Raw genomic sequence first — 22,097 nt, 5'->3', positions numbered from 1 at the left:
TGTGCCATGCTTCTATGGAATCACCTGCCTGTAGCAGCATCTGGAACGCCTGTTAGTGTTTTGCCCCAGTGATCAGGATCTGCATGTTAACGAGAATGCAGCCTACAGCTATAATACTCTTATAGGAGATTTAGAGCAAAGCTTGTTGGGGAGTGAAAGGGGCAGCACTGTGTGTCCCAGATTGTCCCCTCTCCACACAAGACTCCATGGTATGATCTTTCTCAATAAGATCCACGACTGAGGAAACACCATTTGGGCAGCCCTGTGTCAAGTACCTAGCAAAACTGGGACTTTCTCATTGGCAGTATTCATGGTCTGGCAGGACCACAAATATTCCTGGACCAGATAGCCAGGGGGATGGAAGCCCTGCTGGGCCGGGAGCCTGGTGGCAGGGGGTCTGGCAGCTCTGCTGTGCAAAGAGCCAATCAGGGCCCACATCTGTTGGGTCAGCATCCCAACTGGGGCCAGAGCCGCCGTTTGTGGGGCCAGTGTCCAGTAACCTGGCTGGGGCTGGCATCTGAGGCCCACAGCAGGTGGGCTGGTGGGGGAAGGGAGGAAGCTGGGGCGGAAGTAGATCTGGTGTTTGGGTGGAGAAGTGGGCTGTGAGGCCAGAGGCAGGGGACTTCCCCTGATCTGGAAAATTTACTACTTTGGAACTGGTCAGATCCCAAAGGTGCCAGACCAGCAAGGTCCAACCTGTACTTCAGGGGAGCTCCCTAGAAGAAGAAAGGAAGCTATTAAAGTAAAGTGCCTTACATGGTGATTTATTTCACTGATACTCATTTTGGGAACCATCTGACTTAGTTCAAATTGATACTGTAATATCCTAAGATTTTATTTATTTTAGAAAACTAGTTTAAGGGTGGGTTTTTCAAAACCAAGACTATTAATGTTGAGAGTTACAGGGAGAAATCCCTGCACACCACTTTGAAAACATGTTGCTTATTGTGTTTTCGAGCAGAGGAGAGGATGGTTATTTACTGGCTAGAGTTGTAGGATGCCAAGGAGCAAGTCAATAACTTAATCATCACTAATGCCACAGTATTTTGAATTTTACAGTCTGCACTAGTGGTACTGCAAATAATGAGTTACCATCCTTGAGTAAAAGTGTAAACGTTCTGAACACTCACTCACCACTCTATTGAAAGAACATACGTTGGAGTGGATTTCAGTTCAGCTCAGGTTGCATTCCAGTCACGTATCTAAATATTTAACTGCAGCTGTGAGACAGATCGTTTTGCTGAGATGATACTGAACAAAAAGCAGAAGTTGCTCTCCCAGGTGCTCGCCTCTCTGTGAGTAAAGAATGGGTGGCCTGTTTCGAGCTAACCCTCAGTTCTTCCCTCCATTGGTGGCTGGGAATCATCCAGAGTGTTTGAAGAGATGGCGTTTAGAGACAGAAGGTTCCAGCTTTCAAGATCGTTCTGCTTTAAAATTGTTAATTTGACGAGCATGGAAGCAGATGATGACTTTTTCTAGCCCTGGCTATTCAAATAGAACTGTCCCAGTTTCCAGACATTCACTTTGAACTGTCTGTATTCAAAGTTTGATTTCACTCAGAACTAAAAATATGAAAACTTAAAGACATTTGCCTTTCATTCTTTGAGTGTGGAAGTAATTTGAAGTACTCAGACCAGGAGATTTTTGTGTTGCTTTTTACTGCTAGATCAACAATCCTAAAAACTCCAGTGTTGACCTGTGTCTTCAGTTGATACTAACCTCTTAAGTGCTACTAATTTCCTTGAGAACATTGTTTACATACTGTATACAAAAAATTGTTCTAGTTTGAAAAAAAAAAAGAGTAGATGGCTACCTCAGGAAAGGCAAGAATGAGTGAAGTATTGACAACAATTAAACTGACAGGCCTCTGCAGTGAAACAAACGGTTTTTATAAGGTGAAAACAAGTTAAATATTATGACATTTAATTTAAAAACAAACTAGTGTAGGAATAATCCCTTCTCTTCTCTCTGCTCCTCCCCCCAATTAAACATGTTTTAAGGTTGTGCAGACTTCATAGGATATCAAAAGTGTATGATGATTTTGCTCTAACACATTAACAGTGTCTGCAGATTTATCCTTTTTGTCAGTTCCTTCTGTCTGTCTCTCTTTCTTTGTCTTATTTGTCTTAGGATGGTAGAAGATGTGATGTCTGTATGTTCTCTGTTGTAAGTAAATTTAATCAAACATGCCTATTATGGTGAAAGTGCCTTATGCTTTTTAATGGTTTATGGGCTTTTAAAAATGTATGTTACTTTATTTTGCAGCATGATCAAAAATTACTGTGCATGTAGCTTTACACTGTTACTTTACCGGCTTATGTAAAAGTTATTTTAAGTGAAATTGCCTGGCTGTGAATGAGCTATTGTGTCAGTATCAAGTTGCCTGTCTAAAAGGCTTGCTTTCTAAAACTGTATATACATGAAAATGTCCTCAGCTAAAGCATTAAGTCATTATTAGTCTGATTAACACAGTATTACATTATACAACACTGCACAGTCATTCTTGTTAAATCCCAGCTAGCATTTATAATTATTTTAAAATGAAGCACTTATTGTAGGGCTGACAATTAATTGTAGTTAACTCATGCAGCTAACGCAAAAAAAACCTAATCATGATTAAACAATTAATTACAATTAATCGCAATTTTAATCACACTGTTAAAATAGAAGATCAATTGAAATGCATTAAATATTTTGGATGTTTTTCTACATTTTCAAATATGTTGATTTAAATTGCATCACAGAATACAAAGTGTGCAGCGATCACTTTATATTTTGTTTCAGACATTTGCATTACAAAAATGGTAAAAGAAATGGTATTGTTCAATTTACCTCATGCACGTACTGTAGTGCAAACTCTTTATCAGGAACATGCAACTTAAAAGGGTAGATTTCTTTTTGTTGAATAACTGCATTCAAAAATAAAATAATGCAGAATTTTACAAGCCCACTCAGTCCTACTTCTTGTTCAGGCAATCACTTAAAGTACAAAATTTGTTTACTTTTATGGGAGAAACTGCTGACTGTTTCATATTGACAGTGTCACCTGAAAGTGAGAACAGGTGTTTGCATGGCACTTTGGTAGCATGGCACTGCAAGCATATTTAGATATGTTAAATATTCATATGTCCCTTCATATTCTGGCCACCATTCCAAAGGACGTGTCTCAATGCTGATCATGCTAATTGTTTTTAAAAAGGCATTAATTAGATTTGTGACTGAACTTTGTGGGGGAGAATTGCATGTCTCGTGCTCTGTTCTACATTGTCTGCCATATACTTTGTTATGGCAGTCTCAGGTGATAAACCAGCACATGTTCGTTTTAACAATACTTTCTCTACAGATTTGACAAAACACAAAGAGTGGACCAATGTGGCTGTTTCTACACTGAGCTCTAGTGCTGACAGCTTGATGCAAACAAGCAGTCTGAAAAATGCAAAATAGTGTGGTGTTTGCATATTTGTGTGGCCAATGTGCATATTCATGAGGTAATTTGCACATCATGACAGAAAACAGGTAGTGTGGGCATGGTTCTGGCTACAAAGGGGGTTTTTGCAGGCAGAACCACGTCTGTGCTGTCTGATTTCCACCATGACATGCAAATTAGCCTAATAAATATGCATATTAGCCACATAAATATGCAAATAGGGTAGCATTTTGCATTTTTGAGACTGATTATGTGCATCTAACTTTCGACACTAGGGCTCTGTGTAGATACAGCCTATGAGATTTATAAAAACAGAACTTGACCCAAGATTTGTGAATCTGGCATGCCTTCCAAAATCTCAGAGAAGTTGTTCAGAAGTCTTAAAGGAGCTGCACTTTAATGCAGAAATTGCAGAAGCTGAACAGCTGGAAAAGAAAATCGCCCTTCCACTGTTGGCATCAAACTCAGAAGATGAAAATGAACATGTATCAGTCTACACTGCATTGGATCTTTAGGCCATGTCTACACTAGAGCGATCTGTTGACAGAAGTTTCTCTTGGAAGCTATCTTCCACCACAACTTCTGTCGACAGATCATGGCCAGACTGCCAAGCAGATCAAAAGAGCAATCCCTTCTGTTGACAGAGAGTGACCAGACTGCCTGGTTGCTCTCTCAGCAAAACAGCCAACCAGAAGCACAGTAAACAGGGCTGCCCAGTGTCCCAGAAGCCCTGTCGACAGAGGGCCCCCTGGAACATCCAGACTGGCTTTCTGTCAACAGAATCTGTTGACAGAAACATTCTACCTCATGGGGAGGGAGCAGAACTTTGTAGACAGAAGCACCCATTATGTTGATTTACTGTCACCAAAATGGCTTGGGAATGTGGACGCTCCATAGTTTTTGTTGACCAAATGCCAGCTTTGTCGACAAAACTCTAGTGTAGTGTTGAGGAGAACCCATCCTCAGCATAGATGCATGTCCTCTGGAATGGTGATCAAAGCATGAAGGGACATATGAATCCATAGCACATCTAGTACATCTTGTCCTGCCAGCTACAACATTGACATGCAAACACCTTTCTCACTTCCAGCTGGCATTGTAAAGGAGAAGCAAATGTAAACAAATTTACTTGTCTGAGCCATTGGCTGAACAAAAAGTAGGAATGACTGGACATGTAGGCTCTAACATTTGATATATATTATTTCTGAATGCAATTATTTTTGTGCCCATAGTTCTACATGTGTAAGTTCAACTTTCAGATAAAGGAATTGCATTACAGAGCTTGTAATGGGGGAACTGAAAAAGACTATTTTTTTTACTGTAAATATTTATAATCAAAATAAATATAAATAGAGCACTGTATAATCTGTATTTTGCCTTGTAATTTAAATCAACACTTGTGAAAATGTAGAAAACATCCAAAATGCTTATTCCATTGTTGTTTAACAGTGTGATTAATTGCATGGTTAATAACAATTAATTTTTAATTGTACGATTAATTGTCATTGTTTTAATCACATGACAGCCCTAAATTATTGTCATATATTATGATACTTAATAATTAACAGCCTGTATAGAGTACTTACTGCAGCAAACAGCTAGCCAGTATTTTTGGTCATGTATGCTTATAGGTACACTATTGGCTTATTCTCTATTGTATAAAATGCTTCATTGTAATCCTCTTTTGTTGCTTTGCAAGTTAGTGTTCAGAACAAAGCTATAGTTTTCACCACTGTATCTAAAGTCAACCACTATGGCTTCTTTGAGTAACTTAGCGTGAAATTGTGCAGGCTTCTTTCCCTGCCTCTTCCACCTAATATCAAAAGCCAGTTAGGTCAGTTCTGGCAGGTTGCATCTGGATTACTGGTAAATTTCACATCTATTGAGGATGCTGTCTTTAGGGAATTTTTAACCTTTGGGAAATGTTAAGTGCATACAGACAGGCAGCATACATTACATATGTATATATGATAATGTATGGGTGTTCTCTATTCCATGTGCTTGACTGGAAAACACGAGGCTTTGAAGGGTTAAAACTGTTGTGTTGACAGTTTATGTTCTGGGATTTAGAAAAGTCTGAAGCAGAATTGCCAGGTCAGTGAATATATTCACCTTGAAATACTCTGAATGTCTGTATACTGTCACAAAACTTCATATGCCATTCATCAAAAACATGTTACCATGTGGCAAGGATATTATCTCTCATCTATTTTATGGCTTCTTTACTATCTGAATGCCTCACAGTCTTCCTCTATGTATCCTCACAACAGTGCTGTAATGTAGGAAAGTACTGTTATCCCCATTTTACAGCTGAGAACTGAGAGATAAAGAGGCTAGGTGACTTTCTCAAGGTCACACTGACATGGGGATGAGGTTTTTGAACCAACTCCTATCCTACTGCTCCGATCCCTGGGTAATTCTCATTCCCTAGCAATATTTGATTTGAATAGACTTTTTGAATGGATTTAGACACATGGCAATCCTGCTGTTCAGCTCCCTTATTTTTGTGTATTCTCCTGGTTTTGGGAACCAAGTCCTGTGCCAAAGTGCATGACAAAGAACAATATTTAAGCATGTTTTTTAGTGGTGTTGCTTTATAATGAAAGGGTTCTTGAAGGTGGGATTATCGAAGTAGTGATTTTTTGAGCTCTGTATTGCTAAGTGCTGTATGCTGAGGATTCTCTTTGGTATGCCATACTTACTGTTTTCACTTTGTTTTTAGTGATACATTTAGGGTGAAAAAGTCACCAAAAAGATCTCCCCTCTCAGATGCGCCCTCTCAGGTAAAATGCTATGTTGTACTGATACGTATCATTAGTTTAGCTTATAGAAGGGAAGTAAATATGATATAAAAATGTTATATTTGAACAGCTGTAAGCATTGCTAAAGTTCATTCAGTTTGTTGTCTTGTTTTAAGATTAATTTGTGTAGTGCCAGATATACCTGATGTAATCGTGCCTTCCTAGGACCCAGCTGAAAATAACAAATGTAGGACAGACTTCTGAGAAATAGGGTAGATTACACCCAAAATGTAGTTGATTATCCTCTCATGAGCTGTATCAAACCAGCCCCAAAAGTAAACTACTGGCTAAAAAGAAGTCATAAAACAGTTTCCTGAGGTATTCCAGTCCTTGTATCTCCATAATAAACACTGGACTCAGAGATGAGTGGGTCTTTACAACCAGACTGATCAAATAAAAGGTTCTTCTGATCCCACTTAGATCAATATATAACTCAGATCTGACCCCAAAATCACACTGTTGCCAGTCCTTTACTCTATAAGATCTGAAGGTTTATTTATAAAAGAAATGTGTAAGTGAAAACTGATTAAAGGGAGCAAATACACACAGTAATTGCAAATACCTTGGTTTTGGCTTGGCGCACTTGTGAAATAAACTGCTGGCTTAAGTCAGGCCTCTGGAAGGAACTCAGTCCCCTTGTTAGAGTGCTCCTCGTAGCAGAAGTCCATAGTCCAGATACTGGAGCGGGAAAGAGGCAAAATGGAGATGTCTCACCGGCTTCTTTATAGCTTCTTCAACTGGGGATATATGGGCAGGTAGGTTTTTTTTTCCTCTCTTTGTAGAAAATCACAGCCCACAAGATGGTGTCTCATGAGCCATCACATGGGCAAATCGCCTGTCCATGCATGACTCAGTTTTTTACAGGTAGAAGCCATTGCCCGCATATTAGTTTGAACTCTGCCAGGAAGGCTCATCAGATGTGTATTGGTGCCTCCCAAGGTCCAATGTAAATAAAATACTCCTGGATGGGCCATTCAACTTGAATAATCCCTTTGCAATATGCTGGCCTAATGCTTTGCCCATGTTGCTCATAATTAAACACATTCAGCTACAGGTATGTAGTTAATAGCTATAGATTCAGATACAGTAATGATACCTGCATTCAGATAGCATAAGCATAACCAGCAGGTCATCATCTTGCCATAGACACGTCATTCAGCACCCTTTGTACAAGATTTACTGCATACGTGTAACAGTGGTTGCAACAATGGTCTACAGAGTGGGTGGGCAATAAACAGCCCCAAGCCCAGACACAGTTTGTCAGGGTTAGTCTCTGGCAGGCTGGCAGACACCTTTATTTACCTGTGTATCCACAAGTACAGCCACTCAGAGCCGTCATTGGCTGTGGTTTGCCATTCCTGTCCAATAGAAGAAGCAGGGGCTGAGACCTCACTTCCCACAGCTTCCATTGTCTGAGAACTGAAAACCCTGGCCAATGGCAGCTGTACCTCCACACACAGGTTAAATAAAGTGTTGAGTGGACTGTCAGAACCTAACCCTGGTGAAGCACATCTGGTCCAGAGGTTGTTTATTGCCCACTCCTGATCCATATGGTCATATTTTAGTTAGATAACATCACCCCTGGGCGTATGTCGTCGGAACTCCAGTTGGACTGTTCAGAAATATGGTTTGGGAAGTCCTAAGCTATAAGTATAGTAACGAACAAATATCTTTAGGATATTGGCATTCAGAAAAATTCAGCTAACCTATTAGCCCAGAAAACTGTAAACAAATAAAAACAGTACTCTGTAAGAAAAGAAGAAATAATGAATGTGTGCTAGTCTGCAGAGATCATGTCATCTTAAAACACTGGTGGGTGGCTTCCACCACCCACATTATGTGTCCTACTCTTTCCTTTAAGCTGCCTGACATTGTAGAGAATGGGGGGGGATTCCTAATCTTTATGTGAGATCATTACCATACAGGAAGTTTGAGCACTAGTCTACATGGTGAGTGTAGTGTTTCAAAGAGCAGTACTTCAAAGTACATTACAAAGCATTCAGCATATAAGCCACTGCACTATAAACTGCCCTAACTCACCACGTAGAGAAGTCCAAAAGTCAGTTGACCTGGCCATCATATTTGTATTCCTAGGAGACTGTACATTTAGTGAGCCACTTATGCCATGATCTCCATCCACAGATATTTGTCTTAACTCCTGAAAATCTCTCTGAGCTCTCCTGCATGTCAAGCTGCTCCAAATAACATCTCATCATTTTTACCAACATCAGCAGAATCTAGAAACTTTCATATGCACCATAAATCATACCACAGAAAAGGTAGCATGAAAACTGTTCTGAGTAAAGACAGAAAATAAAATTTCCTGTGGATGCCCTGTTTGCGAAAGTCTTTTTTCCCCCTCACAGAACTGAATTGCAGATAGCACAATTCAGTACTCTTAAGTCAGGATTTTCGTTCTGCCTCATTAGCACAGCTTTGCACTAATTGTGTCTATAATAAAAGGGTTTCATTGTATAGATAAAGCGAGTCTAATTATGAGAAAAGTTATTCCTGGTGTAATTCCCAAATGCTAAAAATAGGAGCTGAGTCTCTTTCCTCAGGTATTGTATATAGAGCTGAAGTAGGTAGCATGGAATTAAAATAGCAAGGGAAAGACAGACAAAATTATTCAGACAAATGTTTCTTACTGATGGCTCGATAAAGTAATGAAAGATAGTAGAGTTAGTGAACTTTTTTTGCAGGATTCCACTCCATTGCCTACCCCAGAAACACCACCAGTTATATCCACCGTGGTTCATGCAACAGATGAGGAAAAACTGGCTTCTTCAGTAACCAGTCAGAAATGGACATGTATGACTGTAGATCTGGATACAGATAAACAGGATTACCCTCAGCCATCCGATCTGTCTACATTTGTAAACGAGACCAAATTCAGCTCCCCTACAGAGGGTAAGTTTGTAAATGACCATTCAGTTCCAGTCAGTGTTTTCTTTACCAAGGAAAAGACACAGAGGAAAGAGGAAACTGAAAGAGAATGAAAATGCTCTTATTTTCAGTTGCTGATAGCACAGCAGGGCAGCACTTCAGAGTAACATATCACTATTTTTTTCTTTTTCGGTACACTTAATTGTAAGTGTAATCCACTGCTCAAAGCATGCTACATGTTCCCATCTGTGCCTAAATCAGAGGGCCTGCTTCTTCTCCTAGCTAAAAGATTTAGGACCCATTCCAAAGCCTGCCAAACTCAGTGGAAGGCTACATCTACACTGACCATGGACGATTGACCACTCAAGTTCAATCTTCAGGGCACCGTTTTGTGCATGCAGAAAATGGCGTATTCCAGGGTCATCGTCCACCCCCGGAACGCCTCCTGAGCCGCATGATAGTAAGGAAGGTCAATGGAAGGAGCAGTCCTATCAACCTTCTGCCGTGAAAACAGGCACAGAAGTCGACAACTGAAAAGTCGATTTTAGGTACGCAACTGGCATACCTAAAATTGCGTATCAGCCGTCGACCTTCTAGGTGAGCACAGACACAGCCGAAGGTTTTCCTTTGGTTTAGTTGAGCCTCCAGTACTTTAGCTCAAGTGACCAAGATTTGTGCTTCATTGTTGAAGAGCATAGCTTCCGATCTGGCCATCAGTCTGCTGGCTAATAAAGGTTCTCCTTACCATATCACTGCTTAAGGCTCCTTCTTTCTTTTCATTAAAATATATATATATATATATATATATATATATATATAAATAATCCCATCATGTCAAATGATGCATAATGGTTATCATTCACAATCACTGTATTAATCCCCCTTTCTATATCTTTAAGGATGTCTGTCTTTCTAAGAGGAAAATAATGACAAGTTTATTAGATGATGATAATGATGATCAATGAACCGTGAAAGGGTGAGAACGTATCCTGCTTAAGAATTTCTCACTTATATGTTGCTTTCCTTGGGACTACAAGAAAGAGTGAATCTTTGCAAATTCTAATCTAAGGGTACATCTCAATAATGAAAGTGTGAATGGATACTAACCATTTTCAATTTCACGTTTATGTTTGGGAGATTTACTCCTTCAAAATCTTACAATTCTTTTTTTATCTTGTCTTGATGGCTATATTTCCATCATCAGTGACATCTTTTCTTTCCACATTCCTAATATACTATGGAACAGTGGTTTTCTTTTTTTTTTTGTGAAAAAGAAAAGCTGGTATTTAGCCAGCTCTCCACCCTCATCCGCTGCAGCTGGGTTTTCTGTGGCTGGGGCTGCTGAGGTGCCAATAATCTGGACCAGCAAGTGTCGGCACAAAAATAGCACTGCTATTGAAATATCATTGAACAATTTAAAGTAAAATCTGAGGAGTTTTTTGTGATTACAGACTGCAGGACTGAGCTTTTAGGTCAAGCCCTCCAAATAGTTTCCACATGTACTTAACTTGATGCATCTGACTATCCTGACTTCAATGGGACTGCTCACATGAACCCCCAAATTCACATGCTTAAGCAGCTGCAGGAACTGGGGCTTTTGTGGGGTCTGTTGGATATCTTGTTCAGATGTTTCTGGCTTAACAGTTCCTTCATACTGGTGCATCTATTTATGACTACACTGTGTGATGTCAATTTTTCCTCCTTAAAGAAAAAAGTGAACCCAAAATGATTATTTGAACCAACAGCTTAATGTACGGATGCACTAAAACTATCATTTCAGCTCTCAGACTAGTAACAGAAGGAGAACAGCATTCCTAATTAAATGCTAATCCTCCTGCTTCAGAAGTGTGCTGGATGGTATGTTCAAAGTTTCAGATTACATGTTAATTATAATCAACAATGCTTCCTCTCTTAAAAGAATCATGACTTCCTCTGACATTTCTGTTCATGTTGCTTTGGAAAATCTGAGTAATTCAAGAGTTGTTTCTTAATACAGCAGTTTATGCCACTCTTGAGACTAATGTGACTGTCCTCGTGTAACCAAGAGTTACCTTTGTACAGGTAGGTCTGTGCAGTCAAACACAATAAATACTCTGATTTATTCATTCCATTCTGTTAATACATTGGAATTGCTGTCCATCGTGCCAGCCACTATAACTGTGTGTTTGAAATAACTGAGAGCAGTGAGACAAAAGACTAATCTTTAATGAGCCACATTATTTGTTTTGTTTCAAGTTGCTCTGCCTCACACCACAGACCCTTTTTTGTGTCAGATAGGGTTAAATATCTGCCAAGATAAAAATCAAACCCTATGGACTTCTGCTGCAGGAGAGGAGGTGAAGAAGAAGCAGAGTTGTTGTTATTTGTGCCAGTAGAGGACACTGACAGTATGTCTCCTGGCCCTAATGAGTATTTGTATATATTGTAACAGATTGTGTCTCAGTGTTTAAGAACCAGCTCATAAGACTACATTGTTATAAAAAGTTATAACAAATAGAGGAAGTATTTCAAAGCATTTGAGGTTGTTTTGCCTGGTAATTAATAGTTCTTCCCAAACATCTTCCTTGGGTTGTCTTTATGTTCATTTTATTCTAAATGGCTTTACTTGTGTGCTGGGTTTTTATTTTTTTCACTGGCTAGGGAAAAGCTTGTATTTCGTATGGAAAGCTTTTCCTCTCATTTTACTTCCTGCTACCATTCAAAACAAACTATGGGGTGCCCTCAGTTTACTCTACCTGCTACAGTAGGACACCCTTCATCAAAAAGAACAGTGGATATAGTATCCTAGACTTCACTTAGTGCTGTTTTGAAGCTATTTTTCTTTAACGGATGGCCTGTGAAATGCATGGATTTTCAAAACCATGTTATTTACATCCAGAGAGACTTGGAACAAGCTGCACAAATACTCTCCAATATTGTTTTCCACAGTGAGATTTTCACTTTGCAAAACAATTAAGACCTGACAGAGGCCCCTTCTCAGAATGTCATCCCAGTTCAGAAAGTGTATTTAAACACAAGCTTAAATCCCAGGCACTAGTTTTTGTTTTGTTTTGTTTTTTGTTTGTGCGTTGTTTAATTTTGTTTTTTATACAGACATCGGAAACAAGCAAAAAGTGAGTCAGTGATTTTCTGAATTAAGTCCATAGGAGGAGAATTTAACTTACAAACATTGCAAAATACAAAACAGAATTGAGACAAGAGTATTCTTTAACAAGAATCCTTAATGGTTCTCTTCAGAAAACAAACTCACGATTGTGTTAGACTGTTCTCTGAACACAGCACTGGTGACTGGATTTAGATGCAAAATCTGAGATACACATCTGTTATACTGATCAATCTTTAAAAACAAAAAAAACAAAAAAAAACCTATTCCTTTTAATGAGACTACTCATGTAAGGACACCACGCATTTGTATGATTAGACCCCAAACCAGGAGTGGTCAATAACTTTTGTTGGTGGGGGAGCACATCAAAAATTTTGTCAGTGGTCAAGGGCCACAGTCTTCCATTATAATAGTGGAGGAGGTGCAAGGTCTCGGGTGAAGGCTGCATGTGGAAGGGAGCTTGGGGTAGGGGTTGGGATCAGGAGAGGGTGTGGGGTCTGGGAGGGAGTTTGGCAGAAGGAAGAGGTTATGACCTAGGGCAGAGGATTGTGGTGCAGGAGGAGATGCAGGGTCTTAGAGGGCTTGTGTGTGCAGGAAAGGATTCTGGCCTGGAGGAGGGCTTGGGAGAGGATGCTGGGTCTAGGAAGAGGTTGTGATTTGGGGCAGGCATTTGGGCTATGACCTGGGGCAGAGGTGTAAGATGGGCTGCAGGTGTTTTGGTTGTGACTGGGACCAGGAGGAGTTGTTACTGGGGGCAGAGGATAGAAGTGCAGAGGTTTTGGGGGAGGGAGGGTTCTTACCTTAGATGGCTCCTGGCAAGCAGCCCAGCAGGTCCCTCAGATAGGCTGTGAGGGAGATGTGCATCTCAGTATTCTGCACACCGCTGGGGGAAGGGACCCAGTTTCTGGCCAGTGAGAGCTGTGAGGTTATGCTGGGGGTAGGAAGAGCTTGTGAAGCCCCTCCCTCCCAGGAGCTGGGCTGCAGGACAGTGGTGAGCTGGGGCTGGTAGTTTGTATTTTTCCACCCCTGCCCTAAATCCCTGCATTTGTTGCATTGTCTATGTTTCTATCTATATGAGTTTTCTGTAGAGTGACCAGGGTTTGCAAGAAGCACTTATTAATTCTTATTAAATAATTAAGAGATTTGAAATAGTAGAGCAACAAAAGATTTTGTGAGAGGTTTGGCCAGGGATTCTTTGTATATGCTCATCCTTAAACCATCTCTTGTAATTAAAATTTGAAAATAAGTATATCTATGATATTGGCCTATCCATCACCAAATAAGCCTATTCTTTCTTTAATCTCGAGTAACAAGGTAATAGTAATTCCTGATTAAAATCTGCATTTTTTACTGTGTGTCTAATCATTCGTTTACTTGTCATCTTGCAACATCTTCCTTCGGTCAATGGAGGAGCTGGTTATCAGAATATTTTCAAAGATTTGTAATGTGACACAGCACTGCAGATCGCATATACTGGAGTCTCTCATGGGGCTCTGCAGTTTTTGTTAAAGCTACCAGGGGCTGTAACAGTATCCTGAACAAAATAAGTAGACTAACTGGGAGCTTAACAGGAGAATTGATTCATAATAACATGCATCAAATTCTGCCTTTGGATGTGCTAAGGGGCTGCAGTTGATTGTCTGCTGAAATCAATGCCCATTTATCTCTGTGTATTTTGTTTGTAGGGCCTGTTAGAAAAAGCATTAACAATAAAACTGAAAGGGCTAGGTGACACTTAGCAATAAGCTGTCAAGATGTTATTCACACATGCAAAAATTATATTTTCCTCCCATTCATGGGAATATTTCTCTTTGTTTCTCTTACAGAGCTGGAATATGGAAACTCCTATGAAATAGAATATATGGAGAAAATAGGCTCCTGCTTGCAGGTAAATTTTCATTTACATCTCTTTACACTAGTCATGACGTATTGCTGTAATCATACTGTATGAACAGTTATGTCCTACATAGTGGGTTAACTGTACATTTGCAGTAGATTGTAAACAGAGGTTTTTTTAGTCAGTTTCATCAGCTAGATTGCACATTCTTTATTGTCCGTATCATAACTTAGATCATTTCAACTTTTCAGTGTTAAGGTTTAGTTTTTAGAAGTTTAAAGGTATTTGATATTTCAAGCCATAGATTGCTCTGCACTTGGTGTGCTCGGTTACCAAACAATGTATGGAAATCTTTAACTCTCCAAGGCCATCACTAAAGCTTTTGTGAAAAGAAATGATGAGCACTTCTCTTCAAAACAAAGATTTAATATAAAATATGAGATGACAGTATTTTATATCCTCAGTATTTTTGCCTGACTTGTTATTTGCTCAATAAATTAGATACTATTAATAAGCTTCAAATGTCTGAATTTCTCACAGTGCTCATAAAAATGAAACAGTCTGTCACCCTGGAGACTCTTGGATGTTCCACGTGTTAAAGAAGGTTCCAATTAACATTTTGTTAACACTTTTTAAGTGAATGCTATAAAACCCATAAAACCCATTCAGAAAGAATAGGTACAGAATTTAGTACCAGAATTCTGATTAATCTCAAATGATAGTGGGGGAACTAATAAAAATCATATACTGAACAGTCTATGCTGTGGTCTGTGTCGGTTCTGAAATAGGCTGTTCTTTTGATGATACTTCCACTATGTTTCAACACCATAGGAAACATTTTGCTGCAGATCAGAGGTTGTCAAAAATGGAATTTCTCAGTCAGTGGATGAATTAACCTTAACAGAGAATGGAAAGTTGGTTGATTATTATTTCCTTTTTTTTTTTTTTTTTTGACAGCAAGATGATAGCACCCCGAAGAAACAATCAATGTACCTTGTGTTTGATGCACAGCAGGAAAGTCCAGTCAAATCTCCTCCAGTCAGACTATCTGATTCTACAACTCCATGCTCAGGGTACATCACTGCAAAAAGAAAATGAAACGAACAAAAACCATTTAATAATAAAAGGATTTTTAGGAAAAAGATAATAGTAAAATTATTTCTGTCTGGAAAATGAAGACTTACATTTCTGTTTCTTAGCCCTAGAGTCAAGAGTATGCTCTGTCTTCAGCCTAAATTATGATTTACTACATATATTTTTTTCTTAAATATAAAGGGCAGTTTCATTTCATTATGTAGAAATTGTCCCTCATATTGTAACTCTTCATTTGGCATTCCTAAACTTGCTTTTCTGAGCAATTAAGTCATTTGTATATGATATATTTTAGTGGCTTTTGTTTAGTTTTGGAAGAGGCACTGTCTATGGGTAACACTGTTACTCCATAACAAAATTGTCATTGGAGAGATTTATGTAGAAGTGAGAAATAAGGGCAAAATGATGTGTAGATTGTACACGTGCTCACTGATCTTCAAGAGTGTTGGGTTTATCCAGATTTCTTTTGGACACTACTTTGAAAATATTTCTCAGAATCTTCCAAGAAGTATTGCTAGGATTCAGCCTCACATCAATCATCCTAATGTTTCAAGTAAAGATGAGAACATGACCATTTAATGTCATTTGCTGTGTTTTTAGCAGAGATTTGGCTCCTAGCCTTGTCTGAAAACGCATGCACTGTCTATTTTATCCAGGTCAAGCTTTGAGGAGACTGAAGCCCAGCTAGCCACTGGAATGAAAATACAGCACCCAGCTTCCCGAATTCTAGCTGCCAGCCAAGAGACATGCGTACATTCACCTGACAAATCAAAACAGAAAGAACTGGAGCCCATGAGCTTAGGAACGGCTTCAGATACCATTGACATAGTAAGTAACGTATGAGAAAAGCGACAGAAATCTTCTCCCAAAAAACCAATCTTCCCCTGTGTTAAGAGAGGAGAAGATACAGACTATGTCAGTTATAAGGTGTAGATCTAGATGAAAATAAAAACCCTGAATGAAATAAAGGTTTTAATTATTCTTAGAAACTAAACAACAAACTAAAAAGCAAGATCACTTGCTGAGAAATTTATCTGGTTTGGCTGTGTGCCATTTCACTTTAATCATATGGATGAAGGATCACTTCTAAGAAGTGCCTCCACTGTTGCGCTTGCAAAAATTGCATGAGCAGTTTTCACAGATGAAAAATGAACATTTGCTCTCCCAGGGCATGTCACTAACCGGTAGGGTTTCAGTGCAAAATACAGAGTACGTAAACAAAAATGACTCTGTGGATTTTAGTGTCCGATTGAAAAAAATGCTTCACCTTCCATTGGCAATAACAATTTGATGGGGGCACCAAAGAGGGAATTCATCCCCATTTTGGCCTAACAGAATACTGTTAGAATTGAGAAAATTTTTGCTAGTCCATGTATTATTTGAAATGTGTATTTGTGATCAGTTCTATAGGCAGATGTTCTTATTTTTTTAATCTGTGGTTTTGTTATGTTTTAAGCTGACACATGTAGATATGTAGGCTGTGCTTATATTTTCTCTGGGGTATTTTGTATGAAAATACAGTAAAAGCTCAGTTATCCAGTACCCTGATACCTGGCACATTTGGTTAACTGGCATGCCGCAGGGCGAGTTACCTGGCTGGGGCCAGGAGAGCAGGCCGGCTGCCCAGCTGGGGCATGGTTTAGCTAGACGCCTGCTGCCTGCTGCCCACCAGGGGGGTAAGATGGAGGGGGAGGTAGAGGAGGGCTAGATGTAAGCCCCAGCTTGGATATCTAACACATTTTATTATCCAGCATCCCTGGGGATTCCAGATAATAAAACTTTTACAGAATTGATTTGTGAGATTAGTATATCTATTTTTGATATTTTTCAGCATCAATAGATGATGCATAGATATTTCTCATTTTTTGATATATTGTCAACTGTTTTGTTATTCTGTACTACTGGAAGTGAGAAACTTGGTTAGAAACCTGTGTGTTAAAACTCAATCCATTTCCCAAGGGACTTAATACGAAGAGTTTGGCTGCTTCTACACATGCCACCTCCTGTTGGAGGTGGCATGTTAGTGAGGCAATTTGAAGCAGGCTAATGAGATGCTAACATGCATATTCAGCACCTCATTAGAATAATGGCAGCTGCATGCATTTTGAAGTGCGGACTTCGAATTGCAGATTGACAGTGTAGATGGGGGCAGCTTTGAAATAAACGCCACACTTCGACATTCCCTTACTGTGATCTAGTTTTGAAGCAGGGCGCTTATTTTGAAGCTACCCCCATCTACACTGTCAATCTGTAATTCAAAGTCTGCCCTTTGAAATTTGTATGGCCACTATTGTGCCAACAAGGCACTGAATATGCATATTAGCACCTCATTAGCCTGCTTCAAATTGCCTCATTGACATACCACCTCTGGTGGTATTTGTAAAAGCAGCCTTTGAGTCTTACTTCCATTGCTGTACCTGTTTCTAGACTTTAGAGCACTGGTTCTCAAACTTTTGAATATTTTGGATAGATTTTTCTCAAAAACCCCCTGGCTTTCCCAAGCAAACCCTGATTTCACAAGAGGCTCTGATGCACTTGGTCACATGAGGAAGAATGACAGTATTAATGAAACAATATTAAAATATATTCACTTTTTAATGCTGAAGGTATTGCTGCTTAGTTACATCCCTGTACATCATGTATCTGTACTTTTGTGTTCCCATTCTTGGGCAGAGGATTTCACACATATTAGCCTGAAGATTCTGCTCATTGAGCAACTCTTCCATTGGTCTAATCTCAACAGGTGAACTCTGTGATTCTGACCTCCTGTGTTTGATACTTCTCTGATCTTAATGGCACCCACCAATTTGATCATAGTTGAGTTTACACCAAAGGAACAAAGAGACACGTTGTAGTGAGTGCAGAAAGTTGTCTGGAGTTTATATTAGTGTAATTGATCAAAGAAACCTCTGAACTCCTGTGAGAATCACTGACTGAGCTACAGTTTACAGGGAGTTTCATTGCTTTAAGACAATACCCTAGGATGACTGTCTGACAGAAGACTGACTGACAGTTGTCACGGAAGTAGCTAAAAGTACCATGGGACACAGTTTGAGAGCCATTGCTTTAGAGGCTTTAACATTATTGCACTCTCCATTCTGAAATATTTAATTTATAACTGACTTTCATTACATTTATTTCTGATTGGCTACATATGTGTGTCAGAAAGAACATATTTTTGAAGGCAGTAAACCAATGTTTCAGGAAAATATATGGTTTTCAGTCTGACACACTTTGGTAGCCTCTGTTATTTGTTCTATATCCTCCTTGTCCTTCAGACAACTCCTGAGGACTCCTTTGTCTCTGCTGATGCTCTTCTCAGTAGGATATCTCATCAAACATCAATATGTGATCAGCTTGAATATCTAGAACCTGACTTAGCAGAAAAGAACCCCCCAGTATTTGCTCAGAAACTTCAGGTTTGTAGCAGAAATGTAAATACCAGTGTTCCTTTCTTAAGTTTGTCTAAACACCAGTAGAAAACATATTTCCCTATATTTAAAAAAAGAACAAGGGTTAATTGAAGAAGAATTTGGGCCCTCTTCAAAGTTAAATTGTTTCAGAAAGTTTTAAGAGACAGTGAAATTTGAACTTAACTCTCAGAACAAATAAGTTAGTTTCTCTATGTTCTAACACTGCTGAATAGTGTCAGTTAGATGACTCACTGACTACATGTGTAGCACAACATATTATAAAACTCTTATTTTGTAACTGTTTTCAGTCTCAAATATGGAAAGTTAACTTTACTGAATACACTTTACTTTGGTGGATCAGTAGGCACAGAGACAGTTCAGAGGTGTAGAGCCTAATTCTTCTCTCAGGTCCACCAGGGTAACTCCAGAGAAATCCCATTAATGTCAGTGGTATTAAACTGGTATTAAACCCAGTAAAAATGAGAGTTAGGTGTTGTTTTTCTGATTGGCTCTGGTTACACTACAGGGCTCTGTCAACAGAAGTCACTGTCAGAAGAGATTTCCTGAGAAAAGTTCTGTTGACAAATCGTGTCTATACATAAAAGCGGATTGATCTTTTGATCCATTCTGTTTACAGAAGGTCCCCCCCAGAGTATCTATGTGGCTTTTTTGTCAACAATTTCTGTCAACAAAACGCATTTTATGTGTAGGTGCTCTGCGAGTTTTGTCAACAAACCCCTCTAGTGTAACCCTAACCATGTGTTTAACCTGTAATTAGGCTTGGTTCCCCTGACAAATGGAAATCTCTCTGAAGAGCAGGTTTACATATACCATGGCAGATTTTCCAATCATATGGTTCAAGCTTACAGTTCAAAGCTGTGAATCAAAAATGATGGCAATCGTAAAACATTGAATAATATAAAAGGGAGAACAGTTAACATGACAAAGAAATATTTTGATGATTTTGTATAACATAATGGAAACCATTTATCCCACCCAAAAAATTGTTAACACTTTGCCTCCAGTGGAAGTTTCTGGAAATAAGTATGTCAAAACTACCTGAAAACTTACTTTTGTGTTCTGCTGATGTTTTAGTCAAGAAAGGAACACTGAATGTATGTTCTCAAAAATTGTTATCATTTTCCATTAAAATACAGCATTCATTGTCTGAATGTGTGTGTGTGTGAAACATTGACATCATGTTCTTTAATACATTTTTTTTTATGGATTGCTTAAAACCATCTGCCAGGAGGAGTTAGAGTTTGCTGCAATGAGGATAGAAGCACTGACACTAGCCAGGGAGATTACCTTGTCTTCTTTCTGCTCCTTAGATACCGAGGTATCTGTTTTATGCCTGCAATATATTTGTGTGTGTGTGTGAGTGCACAGATTAAGAATCAGAATGCTGCTTTTTCTTTAACAAGGTAACTAAGCCCCTCTGAGTGATGTTTGAAGCTGCGTGCACTTCCGCATATGACACCAAAGAGCATGCTGATAGCCTTACTCTACACCTGCTCCACTTCCAAAGTTAACTGAAGTTCTGGAAGCAAAAGAGAGTCATATAAAACAAGGGACAGCCAAATTCTGCCTTTTAGATGATGGGGTGTTTTTATTTCAGATCAAGATTTGGTCTAAAGTGTTTGCTGGCAAAGTAAATAAGTTGATCATTTTTGAATAGAGTGTTACAAATTTTGCATTTTAGAGGTCATTTAAGCGTAAAATCTAATGGCTTGACACTGAAACATAGGTAGTTCAATCTACCCGTGCTTCAGGCTTCTGAAGAATGGTCATCAGATGATTTTGAATGACCTCAGGGGCTCTCAAGGGAAAGAGCCTCTTCAACATAAATCCTCTTTGTTCATTAAGATCTAGAGACTGTCTTATTGATACTCTTACAGCATGCTGGCTAGTGCCATGTCAGTGTGATGCGTCATCAGAGTGACACTGCTGCAGTGATGCATGTGGTCTCCCCTGTATTTGAAACTAGACTGAAATGTAGTATCTTTGATCTCTCATACAGTGTGCCAGCCTGGCAGGACCTTTACGGTGCTTTTAATAAAAAGCTCACAACAGCCTTGTACCTCAGTGGTATACTTCAAAAATAGTACCCACTGAGTGGAATGCTGACAGGACAATGGTGTCGCGCTGACATGAGACATTTATTTCCATATCAGGAGAGTGTTGTTCTGCCTTGTCATTCTCTGCTGACCTTTCTTTTCTTACACTAAATGGTTAATAAATATGTCAGTGGGAGGGCCCCAGTTAATTCATTTCATGTTCGAGTGGCAGCTGTGCACTGTGCTGTTACTGCATTTTGACAGGCTCAGATTAGACTTGATCTGTGCTTTAATCAATCGTAATAAACTAGCTGGTTCATAAAAGTAAGGTTTTTTTTTTATAGAATACTGAACTTTTATGGGTAAACTGATGGCCAGTCAGAATAAGTTTGACTAGTTCAGCTGACATTGATAAATAGTGGCCTGTGATGCATCTGTCTAAGTGGCTAATGGCTATTTCGCTTTGTGTAGTTAGTTTGCAGAAGCTAAGCCATTCCACACTGACCAGGATAAGATGGAAAGGAGTAGTGAGAGAGGCATCAGACACCAATGGGCGCTGAGCCCACAGTTATTGATGATGATGATGATGATGAGATAGCATTTCTCAACCAGAAGTCCAATTAGCACCGGCAGCTGTGACCTATCTCAGCTGTGTGCTAAAGGCCAGCCCACTTGGTAGGATCTGGGTTCCTGGCTGCCCTGAGGGGTAGGGTCCAAGTGCCCAGCTAGCCTGTGCAGTGGGGTCTGGGCTGCCCCACTGCAGGGCTCCCAGCTGACCCCACAGGATCATGGATCCAGGGCTGCCACCCCACCCTGTGGGATTGGGAGTCCAAGGCTCCTGAAAAGCCTCATGTTTGTAGGGTATGACAGCTGCTGCAGGCTCTGGGATCAAGGCCTGGCACTCCTTACTGGGCCTACAGGGTGAGGGTCCAGGGATTCTGGGCCAGGCCTGTATGGTTTGGTATTCCAAACTCTGCAAGCTCCAGGGCTCCTGCCTGGCCCCAGAGCAAATTATGTATCCACATCTGTATCTGCAAAAATGAGCTGTGGATATCCACATTCGCATCTGCAGATACAGATACACAGTTATGCTTGCAAAATCTGGGCCTACATTTTTGGGCCCACAATTTAACTTTGAGTTGAAGCACAGATCATGTAATTAAAAGATGTGATTATTCCACATTTTTTCCAGAGTACATTTGTGAGTGCAAAAATATTGTTGCAAAAGGAAAGCCACACCTCATCCCAGATAGATGGATACTTCTGTGTGAACATTATAGTAATTTCTTCCATTTAATTTCAGTGTCCACTCATATTTTTGTTACTTTGAATTCTTTTGTGTGCTGCAATTAGTGGAGTTGGTAAATTAAGGTGTATCAGATCACATTTTAATTAAAAATCTGAATTCTACAAGAGATGCTGGAAAAAAGAAATGTATATGCTTTCCAGTGGATACCTGTGGATATGAAGCAGATATCTGT

At 39.5% G+C, this 22,097-nt stretch overlaps 1 protein-coding gene across 4 annotated transcripts in view; it reads left to right on the top strand.

Moving 5' to 3' along the window:
- The window catches only part of TACC2 (transforming acidic coiled-coil containing protein 2), a 200,898-nt gene that overhangs the window by 154,286 nt on the left and 24,515 nt on the right, over positions 1 to 22,097 (top strand). For 2 of the 4 annotated variants that reach the window (XM_075000517.1, XM_075000514.1), the window contains 7 exons: positions 6,150 to 6,210; positions 8,931 to 9,138; positions 14,044 to 14,105; positions 15,012 to 15,127; positions 15,803 to 15,974; positions 18,425 to 18,565; positions 19,809 to 19,898. In XM_075000517.1, the coding sequence (XP_074856618.1) occupies positions 6,150 to 6,210; positions 8,931 to 9,138; positions 14,044 to 14,105; positions 15,012 to 15,127; positions 15,803 to 15,974; positions 18,425 to 18,565; positions 19,809 to 19,898 (850 nt within the window). The remainder of the gene's footprint in view (positions 1 to 6,149; positions 6,211 to 8,930; positions 9,139 to 14,043; positions 14,106 to 15,011; positions 15,128 to 15,802; positions 15,975 to 18,424; positions 18,566 to 19,808; positions 19,899 to 22,097) is intronic. The other 2 variants (XM_075000515.1, XM_075000516.1) reach the window with 2 other exon arrangements.

Source organism: Carettochelys insculpta, chromosome 7, assembly GCF_033958435.1.
Source record: "Carettochelys insculpta isolate YL-2023 chromosome 7, ASM3395843v1, whole genome shotgun sequence".
Classification (NCBI taxonomy): Eukaryota; Metazoa; Chordata; order Testudines; family Carettochelyidae; genus Carettochelys; species Carettochelys insculpta.
Note: the sequence above shows the minus strand (reverse complement) of the source record. Positions and strands in the feature narration are given on the sequence as shown.